At 46.5% G+C, this 18,952-nt stretch overlaps 1 protein-coding gene across 1 annotated transcript in view; it reads right to left on the bottom strand.

The window, feature by feature from the left end:
- Positions 1–5,625, bottom strand: part of LOC119395900 (G2/mitotic-specific cyclin-B) — a 31,197-nt gene extending 25,572 nt beyond the window's left edge. The window contains exon 1 of the mRNA XM_037662912.2: positions 5,450–5,625. Coding sequence (XP_037518840.1) covers positions 5,450–5,479 — 30 coding nt within the window. The 5' untranslated portion in view covers positions 5,480–5,625. The remainder of the gene's footprint in view (positions 1–5,449) is intronic.
- Between the last annotated feature and the right edge of the window lie 13,327 nt (positions 5,626–18,952).

Raw genomic sequence — 18,952 nt, 5'->3', positions numbered from 1 at the left:
AGGTGAAGATATGCATGCATGACTACGTCTACCCATGCCTGCATGACCAGCCCAGCTGGGCCTGTGTGAACAGGGCCAGTGGCAGCGTGTTTGGAGAGCTATTGTGGACAATTCGCAATGCCCACAAACTATAGGTGGCGCGGTGCTTTTCAAGATGGCGCCAGGAGGAGGGTCAACCCGTTTGTTAGCATAGGAACAGATAGGACGTGCGGGCGTACGGCCCGTCCCACTTTCACCGGATGAAGTCATGAGCTGCGCTGAAATGGATATGAGACTAAAATACTTTCCCAAACCATGGAAAGTGCAAGGACTCGCCACCTAATTATTTGCTGCGGTGTGAAAGGTTATATTTCAGCTCCGTTACCATGCATAACGATGCTTCGCGAAATCCTGTGCGTGCTACATAAAACTGCATGATCTAGAATTGACGTATGAGATGAACGGCACTCCGAGGTATAGTACGTGCTGAGCTTGCCTGACGGATTTGCCGCAGTAGTAGGCCGCCAGCGAGTAGCGCCATCGCTTCTGCACGGGACCACACGTTTAACGTGGTGATGGTTTGCAAACATAATACGCCGTCGTCATTACTTGCGCTGTCGGGAACGCGGAGTTACGTCTTCAACGGAACACAAGCATTTAACGATTTAACATACCATTCAGTAGCGCTTGTGTCACAGCCATGCTGAGACTAGCCGTGTGCAATTCACTTCACTCGCATGTTGCAGGTTCGATCAGCACGATCGAAACATGAATATCGAAAAGAATGCACACGTATGCTTTTCGCAATGTCGAAGAAGTTAGCCGAGAGGCGTGGATTGTGGCCGTGAATGCACGTTCCATCGCTCAAACCATTTCGCTTCGCTGGTCGAGCTCGAGCGTGTTGGTGGCATGCGGCGCTCCATAATATCCACAATAATTGTGATACATGCAATGCACAAGAGGAACTATGGTTTTATTTTGATCTCGCTCAAGGATATTATACATTAAATACAATCAAAGTGACTTACGAGCGTGAAAGAACACTAACGCACGAGGGGACGCGAAGTGCAACTCGCTCCTCGTGAGTTAGCAGTTGTGGTTCACCGTCGCTGTCACTCTCGGTGCTTTCACAGTCTTCTACGTCCAGTGAAAAATCCTCGTCGTCAAGATGGTTTCCTTCAACATCACTGCTGAAAGCAATCTGAAGAATTTCCTCCGCCGAACGACTTCGACCACTCCGCGTCACCACGTTTACAATTAGAGAGACATCTGGGCGCGAACATTTTGCTCTCAAACCGGTCAACAAGCAAATCGCTTGCAGTGTGCTGCCACCTATCAACAAACGTAAAAAAACAAGCGGCGCAGCGGTGGCTATGTAACCTAACACTACCAACACACTGGCGAAGGACGGCGTCGATGGAAAGCGTTCGCTCCACGAAAGGCTTCGAGCAGACGCGTATTCGAATGATTGAAACGTCGCTCGCACGATTCGTAACAGCGCTTTGCTGACAAAGGATAGAGGTTCTATTTTAATGTGTCGCCAACTTGAGATCGCTCAGTTATACAAGAGCACATCGCGAGCCCGCGCGACCGCCCGCGTACAGTGTTATGGGGCTCAAGCACTACAAGAAACACTGACCAATGCTCTATGCAAGTAAAACAGGGTGAGCTTCAACTGAATATGACAGACGATAACATTTAACTAACCTACGTGGCTACAGAAAGCCTCGCGAAGCTGATAGTATGTGTACGCTCTGGGCTAGCATTGAAAGCGCGAGTTGCCACGTATTTTCACGAAAACTTCGCGTCTCGCAAGAACGAATCAGATTTCTCGTGTCACGGAGGGCCCGGTTTCTTCACTGATGCAGGGAACATGCAAAGTCGTAGTGTTCCTTTCTTTCCAACGCGTTAACACTGAGGCTAGCATAGCCGAACAAGGGAGCGACTGCGTAGTGCTGCCATTTTGTCGTCTACTAACCCTCCTCGAGAGGACGCTCCTGAATTCCACTTGGCGGCGCGACAGTCTATGGGCATTGCGATATCTCAGGTGGTGTATGCGGACTTTTACAATGAAACTGCAGCGACTAGGAAAGGCCAACAAAGGCAGTTTATTTAAGACATGTGCATACACTTTAGGTGGGAAACACTAAATTTGCACTTGTAAAAAGTCTTGCATGAAGCGAAAGCACACACACAGCAACAAGGCCTGTGCTCTGGCTCCTAACATGAAGCGGAAGCAATGAGCTGCGAAACAGCACGCTAGACAAGTGCTAGTGTGTTTTGCCCGTTACACTAGCAGATACAACATCGACACGATGAGATACAACAGTAACAACAATGCATCCCAATGGTGTGCGGACTACTGATGAGGAAAAACTGCATTTTCATTGCCTTTCGCAAGCCTGTGGCAAGCACATAGCTGCTTGATAAATGCTGATACAAGACTTGGCTTTGAAGTTGTTGCAGATAAATGAATTGCACATTGCTATATGCCTAGTCTAAGTCCGCATGCATAGGCCACATGTGCACGCCAACGCCGCGACAGCAGCAGCGTGAATACAGATGTAGTTGCTACCCGAATAAAATCAAACCAGTATGTTTTGTAGAAGTAAGGAGTTCCCTCAAAAAGCTGCATATCCCTAGCGTAAAGAACACCACAAGAACGTTGGAAGAATACCACTACACAATATGGCAAACAGACTTCAGCAGATTTAGTGCAGAAAAATTTATGCAGCGATGCAGAGAAATTCCTTGTCTACCGAGATTGAAGTTATATGGTTAGGCATGACACATAGAAAAATTAGAATTGCTACTACAATGATAAATTTAAGAACAGTTACAAATAAGGACTGGTGAAGAAGAACACACACACACACAGCGCCGATTGCATCTATCGTGACCTATCAACACGCCCAAGTTACCACCCTTCATAGTTAGAAGTGGTGCACTGTCAGCCATAAACCAAATGACAATGAAGCCTTTCAATTCAGAGTACACTGAATGCTACCCTCAAAGCATGGCTAGAAATTTTTATTGCAAGAACAAAGATTCCTTATATATAAAAAACCCTCAAAATTCCAGAAATTCTTCTGCTCGATACAAGTTCCACTTTCATTACGGACAAGCAAGCTTTCCGACATAACTCTGAAGCATTTAAGGAGAATTTAAACCTGTGTTACAACGCGATAATAGCTCAGAACCTACGCAGAGTGCCATGTGCAGCCACGCCCAGATAAGTTAGTGTAGCAGCCATGCTGAGAGAGTGGGACGAGCACATTGCTAGTGTTGCCTGGAACCAGCTTTTCTCTGCACCCTCCACAGTGAACATGAACGAATAGCATGGGGCCTCGAGGGAAACAATGCAAAGAATTAACACTTGTCTTGTTCGGGCTCAAGCCCAGTCTTCAAATACTTGGGTGCTGCACTAGATCTTTCATGGCACAAAAATGGTGCAGCAGTGATGTTCTGTAAAAGTTTGCGAAGTGGACAGTCCATTTCAGCACGCACCGACTGGACGCAGTTCGGCACCTGGTGCCCCGACTCCATACGGACAAAATACCACCCTCGGTGCAGATGGAATCTCCAACTTTTTTTTTTTCATAAAGGTGCCTTATCCTTGTATTGACGCAATGCACACGAAACAAGTATGCAGTTGCTGTATCCCACATTTGAAGGTTCACCGACACACAATTCATTCCAGGAAATGTACAGTACAAAATGGAGCCAGCAAAAGGAGTTGCCCAAAGCTTGGATGCCCGAAAGTTGAATATATTGTTCTATGCTGTACCAACTACTGTCATGTACCAGTATATTGGAATAGCACTAAGCATAAATGAAAATAGGATGGAGCACGAGTGAGCAACAAAGGTGCGATTGGATGTGGAAATGAAAGGGAACGGGTTCCAGTGGGCAAATGTACAGTCGCGCTCAATACGACTTGCAACACTGGAGCATGTGGCCTCACGAGCTTGGAGGTTCCGCACGACCTCATCTTGCCTTCATTTTCGCAACTAAGCAACATTTCTTATTTGGGATCACCCCCAAGTCGGAGAACAGCATTTAGCTGTGGAAATATGGGGTAGTGGGAGCCATGGGCAATGTTGGGGCTCGTGAGGCAATGCGCTCTCGTGTTGCAAGTCATACAAAACGCAAATGCGAGCTCGTGCTGGCTATTGTCATGCCAGCACCCAAGAAAGCAAGTATGTGTGGGTGCAAGGTAGGATCGCATGCGAATGCCAGTTTGAGAGCACATTTCCAAGAAATATGAACAAGCACATAGAACCTTTTTGGGTCATTTTTGTAAAACACTGATGCACATTAATAGACACCAGGGTAGATGTTTCTTTTCAGCTGTTATGCAACAGATTGTCAACATTCTCATTATACATATTACTTTGCCTATAAAACTATGGGTGTAGCCTTAAGGCTGAGACACTTCAGTGGTGGCAGGCGTCCAGTGAAACAATTGATATGGAGGCTACAAACAAATAACCAGTTAGTTGCCTGTGGCTACCCGTTTGCTACAAGGTGAAATTCTAGTCTTCAAAGCAGCCAAAAAGTACCGTAAACCTAAGTTAACCGGACCGCCTGATTCAAGGAACCAGACCTAGGAGGCGTATGGATACATGCTCAATTTGTGACACATGAAAGTAGCTACAAAATGTCCAAGCAGCCCCACTGCTATGAAGCCCAGTTTAATCTGAAGACTAAATATAATGTCAAATTTAAATACACCATCGCCGAGTATCACCCTATTAGCCCCAACCCGTAAAGAAGGTGCCACCAGAAAACGAAACTCGGGATTCCCCAGACTCCCCAGATGCCTTTTCACAGACTTACGTAACGAAGCCTAGTTTGACGTTGAGAAGCCGTGCAGGTCATTCATTCCTGGCCAACAAAGGCATACCACGAATGCTCGACTCGAGCACCAGACACGTTGATGTTACAATAGCGCAAAAGAGCAACAGAAAATTAGGCTCCTAAATTCGCGAAATAAATTAGGAAAGAGCACGTGCGTACCGTCAGGGACCTCGCAGCTTTACGACGTGCCAGCTTGCACTGTACGCAATGCAAATGCAACGGCGTATATCGAATACTAGTCTACAACGTGTCACGAGGGGTAGATACGCGCAAACCGAAAATCCTTGAAGAGTCACTGCACATGGACTGAAATAAGGAAACGTGCAATGAAAGCCGCCGAGGGTAGCTCACTTCACAAGGAAGGTTCGAAACGAACGGGTTGCACTGCAAAGTCGTAATTATTCCGCGCCGGAAGAGCGGTTGAAGCACGTCTGCATAATGACACTTCAATTAAGTCACAAAAAACTGCAAGTAACGCCGGTTGCCTAGCCGCGAAGAAGACAACAAGCCGCTACCGGACGCGCTACATCAACGGCCCTCTGAAAACAGCTTTCGTCAAACAAGGGCTCGTTTCGCCACACCATTCGCCTAGGCTTCCACGGCCACTCACCCATCTTGAAGAGCGTCCAAAGGTGGCCATGTCCACAAGAACACTGGCGTTTCCTCGAGACTTCGCTTTCACGCTGCAACGGTCGTCCCTTTGAATGTGCCGCTGATGCTGCCACCAGCCGCCCCGCACAAGCGCACAAGCTCCCACGTATGAGCTTGCGTCAACGGTTCCAATAAATAATGTGCGTGCAGGGGTGACCACGTGACCTATGACGTAACCAGCTTCTAGGCACCTGGGCAACCTGGGGACCACGAGCTACAAGCAACTACGCAAGTGTGTTTATTTGGACAGAATCGCAACTGACATTCGCGCGCGATTTAGTTTATATCTAAAATACGCGTTAAGGAATTGCATAAAGATGAGCATAGAAACCTTCTTTTCTTATTTGAAAACTTGCTGGACTTGCGGCCACCTAGGTACTTTAGAGTGAAACTTAGCGCACACTAATCCCTAGGCAACACCGGCGGCACAACGCGGCACGGCATGCGCGCGAAAGATGGTAGAACTTTATGGAACTGTCAAGCGTGGTAAGAATTATCTCATTTCTTTTCTCGGTTGTAGCATATAAAAACATAATACCCTCTTTCAGACGATGAATTAGCGTCTGATATTCTGCTGTGATGTCGCCTGGCATGGCCGACTTTATGGCTGAGCGTTCACCGTGCCAGTGTATCGGCTGTCGAGGTCGCTGAGCACGAAATTCGCGGAGGAAAACTGTATGCTTTATCGCCTACGCTTGCAGGTAGCTTCTGGATTAATATATTCTACGTCTGAGTATACGCAACCGCTCGAACGTAACTCGCCCCAGTGATCGGTGACAAACTCTGCACACAAACAAGTGTTAACGCTTAATTGGTTGCTCTAATCCATGGCAGTTCAAGTTGCACTCTGAAATGCTCGGAACACGATGCCTACGTTGCGGCGCAGTCATTGCAAACGTGCTCAAAAGCTCCTATCGCGAACCCATTACCTTGTGTGCTAACTCTACTGCTAGAAAGTTTTGGCGGACTGAAGTGTAGTTGACAGCTACTTGAATGTAAAGCAACGCGTGAACCCTTGCAGCACCAGACGCTGACACGCCTAGCTGGTATAGTTCCCGTGATTGTATACCTTACGAAATGAAAACACGTCAGGCATCTGTGTTTTCTTTTGTCGCCCACATTTGTTGGAAAATATATAAGTAATCCTGTATCTGGGATCATCCCCCTTTGCCATGACACTGTCCGTGTTTTCGTCGAGCCTACTTTAGTGGGGATAGCACAATACTGAACTGCATTTTACTGGTTCGAACCACCAAGCAGTCGCACCAAACTCCTAGGAAAAGAGGCACATTGTTTATTAAAGAAATGATGAGCTCTTGATGGCGTACCTGAAAATATTCAGGTATCGTTTGTCGCTTTGCAATGTAGTTGCTGTGGTTGCCGACACCTCTGTGCACATCTGTTGAAGATAATTCGCATAAGTATACACATAATCGCAGTAAAACAGCGCCGGCAAAAACAACAGGCCAGATGAGGAGAAGGACACGTAACACTCCTCGTCTGGCCTTTGTTTTCGCTGGCACTGTTTTACTGCGATTATGAACCAACTAGCCCGAAAGTGCATCTTGACAAATATACACATAAAGGTCAGGCGTACGCCACTCAGAAAAAGTAGTGTTTTGTGCGCCTGCAGTAGGCAGTTTTAGAATAGCGTACGCAAAGCTTTGCGTTAGCGTTTGTCGCTACTGTGCATACATCGTACGCTAACCTCTTGCGGGCCCCCGTTAAGTCATGGAAACAGTGGACGACCGCAAGGACCGCTAACTTAGCGTACGCTATTGTAAAACTGCCCAGTAACCAGTAAACCTTTGTTGGCAATTGGCTCTTGTACGTTGTCTCGTACCTTCTTGCGTGTTAGCGTTCTTTAGGCTACGATTTTGCAATGGTGCAGAACCAGCTGGCCCAAACAGCCTCATCTGTGAGCAAGGCAAGGAGGTGTCTAAGCGATAGCGATGCTGACGTACACATCAGTGTCAAGTTGTCAGACCTTGGAAGCCCTCGTGTCTGGCCTTGGCTCCGTCTAGGAAAAGCAACGGTTCGAATTTAGAAAGTGCACCAGAGAACCTATGCCCATCATGCTTGCTTATGTGCTATCACGTTACTGGGAAGAAACAGACATCACCCATCTGCACACCACTCATCTGTAGTGTTTTCTGTCTCATGTTTTTTTGCAGTAATGTGCTACAACCCGAGAAAAATGTAAGCTCCTCTCATATAACTGCAGTGCGCCTGCCCTTCACCTGTGAAAGACAGTCGTGCTAGCTGGTTTCCGCTCGAACCTTAAGTACTTTCTCAGCTAATGTAAATACTGCACATTTTAGAATTACTGGTTCATCATTCATTTGAACCTACTTCTGATGAAATTTACCAGGTCTTTCAAGTTTCTGACCTAAAACCAGTGACACAAACGTGAGTCTCTATGGGAAAGTCAGCTATCTGAAACTCTTGAGAAATGCTTGATGTCATGAAAATGAGTAAGTGCTATTGGACGAAGCACTTATACAAATTCTCTGGGGGACTGACAGCGATGGCCGTGAGCGGAGCCGAGTTTTTTTTTTCTTAGGTTGTGACCAAGTATGAAGAACCAACAACCAGCCCCTTTCACCATACACTTGATCTTATGCCCAGTACATACTAGGTATTAGGACATATTATGTAACGTGTACAAGGTATGACTGCTTTTTATTTCACTGTTTGCCTTCTACTTTGACAGAAGACTCTTTACCATGTATTAAAATTTGGTACAGGATGTTGGCACATTACACAGCTCTAGCAGGTTATAACTGTGAATTGGCAGCACATGCATTGTTAGTTTTTTTTTTTTTTCGAGGTAGTCATTTTCATGCATGTGACTGTGCTCTACAAGTCATGCTCTCGTTAGACAAACAAAAGTAAATCATGTTATTTGCCAAGAGGAAGCAAACTGGTGTGATAAGAGACGTCCTGCTTCCAGCCCGAGCAGTCATTTCGAAGTCTTTCACACTTAGCGAAGGCCATCGTTACAATTTGTGGTCATTTGGTGGCTGTACACACCCTCCTCTTAAATGGGTCAGATTGACACCCATTGCCATGTGGACTCTCTTTTCCAGAAAATGGGCCACCAAGGTTCTGATGTGCAGTTCCGGCAAAATGTTTGCATCAGGAAACAAGCACAGTACTCACGGATTGAAACGTGATGTTGTTTCTTTAGTAAAACGACTGCAATAAGCAATTGCTCATGATAACTGCGTAATGTCACGGCAAATCTGGCCGCTAAAGGTGATGTTGGCTCTGATGTAAGTGCTAGAGTCAAAACTGCACTGGTATGACACAAACTGTAGACACAAGAAATTAAAGTATATGCTTTACGTAGCTCTAAATTATTGCAACAATGTTGATGTGGTGCAGCATGTGCCAGCTGTGTTCTTAAAGGGGTGGTGCCATCAAATTTCGAGGCTATAAAAAGCCTGTTGTGGGTTTCCTCTGTATGCACGTATACTCAACACGACGGGTAAGACACAGCAAACTTGTAATATATATTTTAATTCGCTTCCAAAGAATGCCTCAATGCTCGTTCGCACTATCTCAGATTGTGCACATTTTGCATCCCTGCTTATTCTCATTCACGCGTGTCAAAAAAAAAAAAAAATAATGAGACATTAGCACTTCCAGCAGTTCACTAATTACCCTGGTGATTTGGGGATTTAGAAGGAAATGGGCCAGCTGGGCAGAAATGGTAAGAGGTAGCTGAATTCAAATAATTAATGTAAAACTTGACCATGAGCAGGCCTCATTTTTTTTCTTGAGTAACTTATCGTTCTGCTTGCTAGCTGTGACAGTGTCCATGTTATTGTCACTAATGTTATCCAGATCATCCCTGCTGAACAGCTGTAGATATGTTATGCAGCTGCCATGGCAAAAACCTAACAAGGTTTTGTATCACATGATTTCAAACAGAAATCTGGTGCAGATAAAGATGTGGGAACGTGGCGACCAAGTGGCTGTTGCAATTTGAATAAGCCTAATAAAACATTGCTGCATACCTGCCAAGTCTCCCGGATTACCCGGGAGACTCCCGGATTTTGAACGTTTCTCCCGGTTGTACGGGTCATAGTAAAATCTCCCGGAAATCCAGTTTTGCCCCGCGCGTCCAGTGCTTTGTCTGGGCACATGAGCAAAGTTGTCTGGCCACCTCTGGCCACATCCTAAATGTGTTATAGGTTATATCAGCCGTTAATATTTCGTAGATGATGCGTTTCTGTAGACACAAAATCTTGCCAGACGAAATAACTGGTAAGCAAGCGACGACAGGCCTCGCAGGCGGAGCGATGTTGTCGCATTTCGCGCGACGGTGACGGCCGGGTCGTTTTATCTCTGCTTCAACTGCGTTCGTGCCTAGCACTAGCGCGCTTTTACTCGCTCGTGAAACAGACGATGCGTAAGCGATGTTATCGGTTTGCACTCGGTACAGATCAGCGGCGCCCGCAAAATCCCGCTGACAGTGTCCATATAATTGCTATCGCAGTACTCCCCCCCCCCCCCCCCCCCCCGGTCGGCATACTTTATACCCCACCCTCCCGCGCTCGGCATATTTTATACCCCCCCCCCCCCCCGTTGAGTAGATCTCCCGGATTCTGTTTCTCTAAACTTGGCAGGTATGTTGCTGTCTTCTTTAGTACGAGCTTCTGCCCTTGTAATTGTGCTATGGAGCCTGTACAAAAGCTGCTGCAATATTTATTGCTGCTCAGTTTCCATACTGTGCAGTGTTTTGTGTGAACCTGTTACCTAGACTAGCAAAACATTTCATGACAGTTGTTGAAAACATTTCTCAAACTTTAACTAAGCAAAAGAATTTCTTCACAAAAGAGCTTGGTATGAGCACTGCCTTGATTTTTTTTCCGCAGCTTTGACATTGCATCACATTATAATTAAGGAGGTAATTCAGTGAATTATGATTATTGCCACTGTCACACAGTTTACCTTTCCCAATCTCACTTAATGATTTAGCCTAATACATATGTGAGTGGTCTTTCAGTACTGTAACCGCTGAGAATTTTTTGGCAACTCGGACCATAATTTAATCTTTATAGATGATGCCTTGTATTATATATATCAGAAACACTGATACAGCTGTAGAATATATTATGATACATACAAGATACCAGAAGAATATCTAAGATACACACGACTTTCACGTTGCCCAGTCCTGTCAAGGCTACATGATCAGTGGATCGATGTTCAATGAATTGTCATGACAGCACATAGACTTTTCGTATTTATTTGTTGAAAACACATCAAGGACCTTGTACACTGGGTGTTTTTTCTACCTCAGGGGTGGATGAAAGAACAAGTTAGTTGATGTTGACAAAAAGTGACCCAACGGTGGCGTTGAAGTGAGCAAAGTTAACGTAAAGGAAAATGTTTAGTGAAAGTTTGTTGATAAAAAAAACTATCGAAGGTGCTTTTGTGGTATGGCCGCAGGAAGGGTACACAGCTTTAATATGGCTGATGGGTGGAGAGATGCCTTGAGCTGTATTGATGGGAGAACAGATAAGCAAAATATGAAAAAAAAATGAAACAGTGGAAGCCTTGTGATATTGCGGCATATTTGAAGACTTAGGAGCCGTGATGTTAACACAGTGTGAGTAAAATTCAGGTTCTTTTGGTAGTAGAAAACAACACTCCACACTCTGCGCCTAAGACGCACCACCCGAGGTGATATTAACGAAGTGGGAGGAATTAAGTGAGAACTGCCGCTATGCAAATAGCAGTGATGGATTCGCTGGTCGCTTGAAGGGTAATAGACGCTGGAGAAGTTTAGAGTAAAATCGAAACAACTCGTATTAACAGACTTTTATTGCGATAGCAATTATATGGACACTCTGGGCTGATTTTTGCCGTCGCCGTCATGTCCCGGATATGTATTATATAAAAATGAACAAAGAAAAATAAAGCAGAAGAAAAAAATTTCCGAAGCACCCGACCAGGGATTCGAACCATCGACACCGCGCTCCCCAGCCCGCTGCATTAGACAACTCAACCATGCCCCATGCATGTGCTGGCGAAATAACAGCGAGCTATTTATATACACCATTTACCGCTGGTGGTAAGCAAGTCTTGGAGGAGCTTGAGCGTATTTTCTATCACGCAACGCTCCTAATTTTCTTTCAGTTTGAAAACTGTCCTTGAGACCTGCACAACAAAGTGGCCCTTTTCTGTACCCATTCATAATGTGGAAAAAAAAAAAAAACACCGGGCACACCTTACATCAGACGCCCCCGTGTGGCAGGAGACGCAAGGGGTCAATCCATGCGCCGCAGTTTGAAAGAAAAAGAAATATCTAAGAGCATCTGATTCTCTATTGTCGACACTTGCAGCGCGTTGCTCAAGCATAAAGATGTAACAACTGCGACAGTTAGTTCACGCTTGCCCTGTGCATGCCTGTGCGTTCTTTTCGGGCATCCTTCTTTGTGCTTCAGCGGCGCGCTGCAAGGACTGAGCTGCTTCTCGTTCTTCGTGTGAAATTCCAATTTCTTGCTATCGCATGCATTGCTTCGCCCTTGCGGCAAAACTGTGGCTTTTTACATTAGTCACAGACATAAACATTGCAAAAAAAGAAAACAAACTCCTTGGAATTGAACTGTCTGTAGGGCTACCCTACGGGATTCGGCGGAGCCGATGGTGTATAACACTTTAAGCCCAGTTCAGAACACCGGGGCCGCTTCTTATTACTTTGATGCTCCGCCTTAACATTACTGCTAGCGAATAGCCGCCTGTTTGTCCTGTAATTGGACAGTGCATACAACAAATCAACGAACTCTCTATAAGGTCACCACTTTCTTACACATATGCGGGCTCATGCTTCTCGCCCCAAACAACACACAAACAAGAGGCAAATAAAAACAAAGTAAACCAAGGTTGTGGCAAGGGCAGGCTCAGCTGGCACGACACGTGTCTATGCTAAATGTACGCATGCCGTGATATATTGCCTAAAGAAAGACATCCCTGGTGACATGTCAAACCGATTGCTGAAGGGACAGCACACTGCCTGTCTTGTGGGCGCTCCAACCACCCTTGGGCCACTTCGCTGCTCCCCCTCCACGCAAAATGTTACACATGGCGTTACTTACAAGCACGTTGCACTACTTCCGCTCCAGCGATTCTGCCGAACCAGACTGGAAAGAAGAGCGCGGAAATGGTTACCACATTGCAAGAATGCCAGCGCGAAAGCAATCATCAAAGGTACCGACCAGGTGCCCATTGCCTCACGACATGGGCCCGCTCCTCCCCGTCCACTCATTCGAGTGTCAAGGGTCCGCCCGCCGTCTGAGCGACCTGATGCACGCCACACAGTGACGGACGCCTCCGGCGACCGCGTGGTGCCAAAAAGCAGGCCGCTTTGTCTTATTCCTCCCTTAGGTGGCTATTGCGAAGCGCGCAAACTGCAAATGGTGGGGTCGAACCTATGCGAAACCTCGCCTCTGTCGTGCCGGGGCCTGTAAGAGGCTTATTCATGTGCAGCCAGAAGGCACCACTTGGCAATCAGGCGGTCATCATGACGGCGTTTCCATCCCTTCCTTCCGCTGCCCACGTGGGGGCAGGTTCCTTTATCCTGGGCCCAACAAGAAACCAGATGCGCTCTGCCATCTCCAGAGCCCAAGTACTTCGCGCGGCGATGCGCAGGCACTTCGGAGCCTGCGGTCAGGGCCCATCCGGTCGTACTTGCTTTCACCAAATGCTGCCAAAGTCGCGCCGCAAGCCAGAGTGAACACAGCACCACGACCGGCGTGGCCTCCCTAGTACCGCACAAAGTAAACAAGAAACAACAACAACCATGCGCCTGGTACTGACAGTGGTCCTACAATGTGTTTTATGCCGGGGTGCACCAAGACTTCACTTACGTCATTTTTGTCACGGAAGTGACGTGGGTAAAATGCACACAAACAGCTGACAAACAAAATCCAGAAAAAAAAAGTTTTGTTGATTTGGATGACCTGGGATTCAAACTCGTGACCTCCCGGTTTGCAACAATAGGTGCCGGGCACTCCACCCACAACACGACCAATGCACATGAATGACGCTTCACAAACGTGCCTTATATCTGTCGTGCCTTCTCCCTCTAACAGTGATTGTGGTTGGCGGGGGCGGTGTCGCTGTCTGGGAGCAGTGAAGTGAAGTACTTCATCATGACACTACCGTGTGCTGACAGGGAGCACTTCGGTAGTTTCAGTGCATTATTGTAGGAAACTCTGCCGCCAGTGCAATGTGCCGCATGCATTGATTCGGTTCGGTGAAGACGCAGTATGTGCCTTGCCTTTCACACTGTGTTAGTGTGTGACACCTCATCACCAAAGTAGTGCAGCTTCCACATGCACCTATGGCGTTTCTCCGCCGTCTACTGCTTCGAGTGCGATGGCACCGGTTGATAAAACTGCTGCAATAAGCGCCACAGATTGGCAAAGATGTCAATGGGCGAATGTCGTGCAGTGAGTGCCTTGATGGAGTGAGAGACACGCCAACAGGAAGCAGAACACCTTCCCGCGCTCACGACTGAAGCTAGGAACTCTGCCTCTTGCGTTCCTGAAGTGCTCTCTGGTATATGCACTAGTAGTAAGTTATCCTATTACTTGGAAGCACACACCATGGCATTTCTCTCGTGAAATGGCGATGCTTTGAATGAGTACGTATTGCGTACCAGTGTTTATTATATGCTGGGTGATGCCATCTTTGCATGAGATTCAATATATGCTGTGTCCAGGTGCATGCTGACTACTTCAACTACCACAAAGGTTTAATTATGATCATGGACGTTAGTCGTCGGGATGGAGATACTATACCACTAGGCTTCAACATGGGTGCATCCACGTGAAATAGTTCTAGCTGCCAAGCACCGATAGACATTGTGCAAGCTCTCGTACATCAATACACAATAAACAATCAACTACTTTTTTGAAGACACTGTTTACTTTCGTGTTATACTGATCCCTATGACGAAGGGATCAACCCTTTTTTTTAACTTGGTTACACTAATAGTATAAGAGTAATAAAAATAGATGTGCAGTAGACTCTCAATAATTCAAACTCTGGTAATTACAACTTTCGGTTAATTCAAAGGAATATTATATTTTTGGTTGTACCACTATGTTTTCAATGTGTTTTAAAGCCGCTTAATTCACAAATTGGTTAATTCAAACTTTTTGCTTGTCTATGCCTCAAAATGCCTCCTGCCTTTGTTGCTTCTAGCAGTACATTCGTGTTTTTATGTCACTAACAGGCGCAAATAATGCCTACCTACAAAATGGCCAAGCTAGCCAAACCGTGCGCCCTAAGGGCTCATTCACACAGGCGTCAAACGCTCCGTCACGTCACCGTCACGTCGCCGATTTCCGTCAGGGGAGAGGGTTTCTGAGACGTTTTCTCCGGAAAAAACGGTTGACGGTGTCGTAGAGCAGTGCTCTACGTTTCCGTCGCTGGCACGGGGACGGAGCCCCGCCCCTAGAAAACGGACCAATCAGAAGTTTACGTTTGGAGTTCCGAGTTCGCCACGCGTCTAGCATACGGCCCCCGGGTCCGTGGCCTTGAAACACTGAACGCGCGCCTGACTGAATGGGCCGTAAAACGGGGGGACAAGTGGTTGCTTTTGTGCATGTGTGTGTGTTTGTGGTGCGAGGAAGAGCACCCAGCGGAGTCGGGAGAGCGCCAGCGAAGCATTTGAGCTGCGTGGACAATCCGTCGGTCAACACTTGCACAAAAACGTGCTGCTGTCGACGCTGCAACCGCCGTCGTCTGTTCGTACACTGCTACGTCGCGTCTGCTGTACGTTTTTTTGACGTGACGGTGACGTGACGGAGCGTTTGACGCCTGTGTGAACGAGCCCTAACAATCACTTGCAGACTGAGGAAGAAAAAAGAAACTCACAGGGTCTCTCTTGCATTCGCCTAAGATGGCATGAAGGCAAAAGCCATCTTCTTTTTCTTCTCAGTCTGTGTATTGATCATGACCCGCCTCCCTCCGAAAGCTTTCTGCACCTAACGCGCTTTTGCACTGCCTCCGTGATCAGCCCACCTTTGACCAAGTGACGCTGTCATGTGATGACATAATCATGTGACATAGTGACATCATGATGATGTTACAAATTTTGGCACTCTGTGATGTCATGAGGACATCATCATGTGATGATGATTTTTTGCATCACTCGTGTTGACGTCGACGCCAACGGTCAATTTTTTGCATTTGATAAGGCATCTAAGGCTTTCGCCTTAAACAAAAGAATGGAAACGGTGTGGCCTTGGTCTATCGCGTGCCGAATGCTTCCTAAAGTCATTTTCGCTGCTGTACACTCGTGCAATGCAGGAAGACGTCCTAGGATTGGGAGAGGCCACCAGCTGTCACGAGACATGACGCATTTTGTCCCTTAGTTACAAAAGTGTGCACGCGCCGTACCATAATGACTACCAGCATGATCGCTCATGTTTAAAGCTGTCTGTGATGTTTCTGCGGCACTGACAAGCAATAAGCATCACAATGCTAGTTGGTATGTTGCCCTGAGTCACATGAGAACTTCTGATAATTCAAACAAAATCCCGAGGTTCCTTCGAGTTTGAATTGTCGAGAGTCTACTGTACTTTACATTGTGGGTGGTAGCGGTGCATTGCAATACCGTGTGGAATAAAATATCAATCTCATTGTTTTTGTACTGCATGTCAGTAAATGAACGAAAGAAGGGGAATTTTTAAGTTCTCAATTTTTTTTTTTGACACAGCCATAATGAGATCTTTATTAGACAGAACCTTAGTGAGATCTTTGTTAGACACAACCTTAACGTGATATGATGAGTAAATGATGTGTTGTGCAAATCGAAGCGTTAAATAGCCTGCTCTGCTTGTTCCCTAATTATCCACATGTTCATTGCGTTATTTAGCAAATTGAATAAGGAAACAGTTTCATTAAAAAACGCCAGGCCTGCGCTGAAATCGCAGCACAGTCACAGCGAAAGCTGGAAGAGCGGCGTTTCTACAGCCCGTTGTAAGCTCTCTTGGGGCTACAATAGAAGTACACTAGAATGGTACCCACTACGCCATAAATCACAATTTTTGTGAAGTTGGGAAGCACCTACTGAGACATTATTTGTCATTCTGCGGAGAAGCGAGGCACCAGCTACACGTCTGTAAGGCATTATGTGCACTTTGTTGACGCGATGACTGATGACGATGAAGAATTATGGCTCAGCCCTTTGTAATGGGTTGGAAGCTTTAAACGGCCCACCAGTTATGCAATTTGCATTGGGTGACGCCCGGTCGCTATTTCCCTCTCCCGTCATGCTGTATAACATACGTTGACGTGGGAGAGAGACGGGGGTGGGGGGGGGGCGAAGACCTTTACTGAGACCCCGAGGAAATGAATCATGCGCTTATGTGCTTCCTTGGCAACCAATACAAGTGCACTTGCGAGGAACCCACTACGCTATAAATCATTGTAATTTTACTGAGACCCCGAGGTTATGGATCATGCGTTATGGGCTTCCTTGGCAACCAATACAAGTGCACTTGCGAGGAACCCACTACGCTCTAAATCATTGTAATTTTACTGAGACCCCGAGAAAATGGATCATGCGCTTATGGGCTTCCTTGGCAACCAATACAAGTGCACTTGCGAGGAACCCACTACGCTATAAATCATTGTAGTTTTTGAGAAGTAGGGCAGCAGGCACTGTGCCATTTTTCGTCATTCTACGGAGAGCCGTGGTACCTGCTAAACACATGTAAGGCATTATGCGCACTTTGTTGATGCTGTGCCTGATGACGACGAAGAATTATGGGAATGCTTCCAACCCTTTGTAATGGGTTGGAAGCATTCAACAACCTACTCGTTGCGCAATTCGCATTGTGTGACGCCTGGTTACAGAATTCGCGTTGTGCGACGCTTGGTGCTTATTTTACTCTTCTATCATGCTATATTGCATATGCTAATGTGGTTCCTTCCCGACATGAAGCCTGTATAGGACCTTTTTGCAAAGCAGTTTCAAGCACCGGCATGGCTCAGAGGTTGAATACTGGGCTCCCACGCAGAGGGCCCAGGTTCGAACCTCGTTCCACCCTGGAATTTTTTTCTTATTTAGTTTTTTTTCTTATTTCGAGCGATACTGGTTACGGACACCGGCGGCGGCGGCGGCGGCGGACAACTACGGCGCCAAAAACGGCCGGTGAAATGATCTCATAACAGCTTTCGCTGTAAAATGTTCTGCATTCCTACATTGTGCACAAGTGGTGATGAGAATAATTTTAGTACTGGAGCGCTGCATTCGATGTTTGCTCGCTGCAGAAACAAGTGCAACCACCAAATGCATCCGCTATTGTTCATGCATCAGCTGCACGTGCGGCTGCCTCAAGTGATCTATTTAGAAAGGTGAGTCATTGGACACTCTGCGCATTCTCAAAAAGGCAAGGCGGCCTTGTTTAAGTTCAGCATTGCATGCTCAAATGAAGCTTTGTCATGTTAGTTATCCTTGTGCCTCATTCTGTGGTGAAAATCATAGCTTTTCTCAGCTGTGATAGGGTGGTGGCCTTACCCGCAGACCTCCTTAATGTGTTGGTGTTGTGTGGTGTGGAAAAATTTTCCTGTGCAATATTTGTTCCATGCTTTCTTGTTATTACAGTGTCGTTAGTGTTCAGTTATGCAACATTAAAGTGTCACGGTGTAGTATGTGTTCTTTATAGTGCGTTGTGTGTACAACAGGCGTACCACAACATTCTCACTGGGGAGGACTTCAGTTCGCCAAGCCGAACCTTAGATCGAATAAGCCAGCGGGCAGTGTACAGAACACGAGGTTGGATTGCTTAGTGGGTTTGTTGCAGCCGATTCCGTGCTACTGTTCAGTTGGTCCGATAATTTCGCTGCTTTGCTGTGAAAGAACCATTAGTTTGAAGGACGCACGGCCATTCCACCGTGTGCATACGTGCAACTATCTGGAGGGGCCCGGGTGCGTACAAAGGGCCTCCCCGGTAGTGTGCCATTTACGACTTCGAGGAGCACTAGAGCTTGTTGGAGAGCTTTCTGTGAAACCATGTATACACAGACAACACGAACACTTTCTGAACATCAATCCAGAAGGGTAGCAGTGCTACGTGTGCAACCCTTGCAAAGGAACTGTGTAAGGGTAAGCAGCGTGATTGGGGTCAGTGTACAGTACACGTGAACGCCAATTGACATGACCACTACTGCTCGTGTCATCGCCTCTTCCTCTGTGTTACCCGTTTATTGTGCGTGCTTTTTCTCCAAATGATATACCAACGTGCCCAATATTCCATTCTCCTAACCAGTGACACAAAACCTGCCCGCCTCTTTAAAAAAAGCAGTGGATAACCACCTTTGGGGTTGGCACTGCATTTCAACAAAGAACTTCAAGGCTGTTTTAGCTTACACGTATGTATGATTAATGCTACTGGCGTGAACTCACAGTTATTTAACTTTTACTGCAGGCCCC

Source organism: Rhipicephalus sanguineus, chromosome 6, assembly GCF_013339695.2.
Source record: "Rhipicephalus sanguineus isolate Rsan-2018 chromosome 6, BIME_Rsan_1.4, whole genome shotgun sequence".
NCBI classification, from domain to species: Eukaryota; Metazoa; Arthropoda; class Arachnida; order Ixodida; family Ixodidae; genus Rhipicephalus; species Rhipicephalus sanguineus.
The sequence above is the reverse complement of the archived record's forward strand: the minus strand, read 5'-3'. Positions and strand labels throughout refer to the sequence as shown.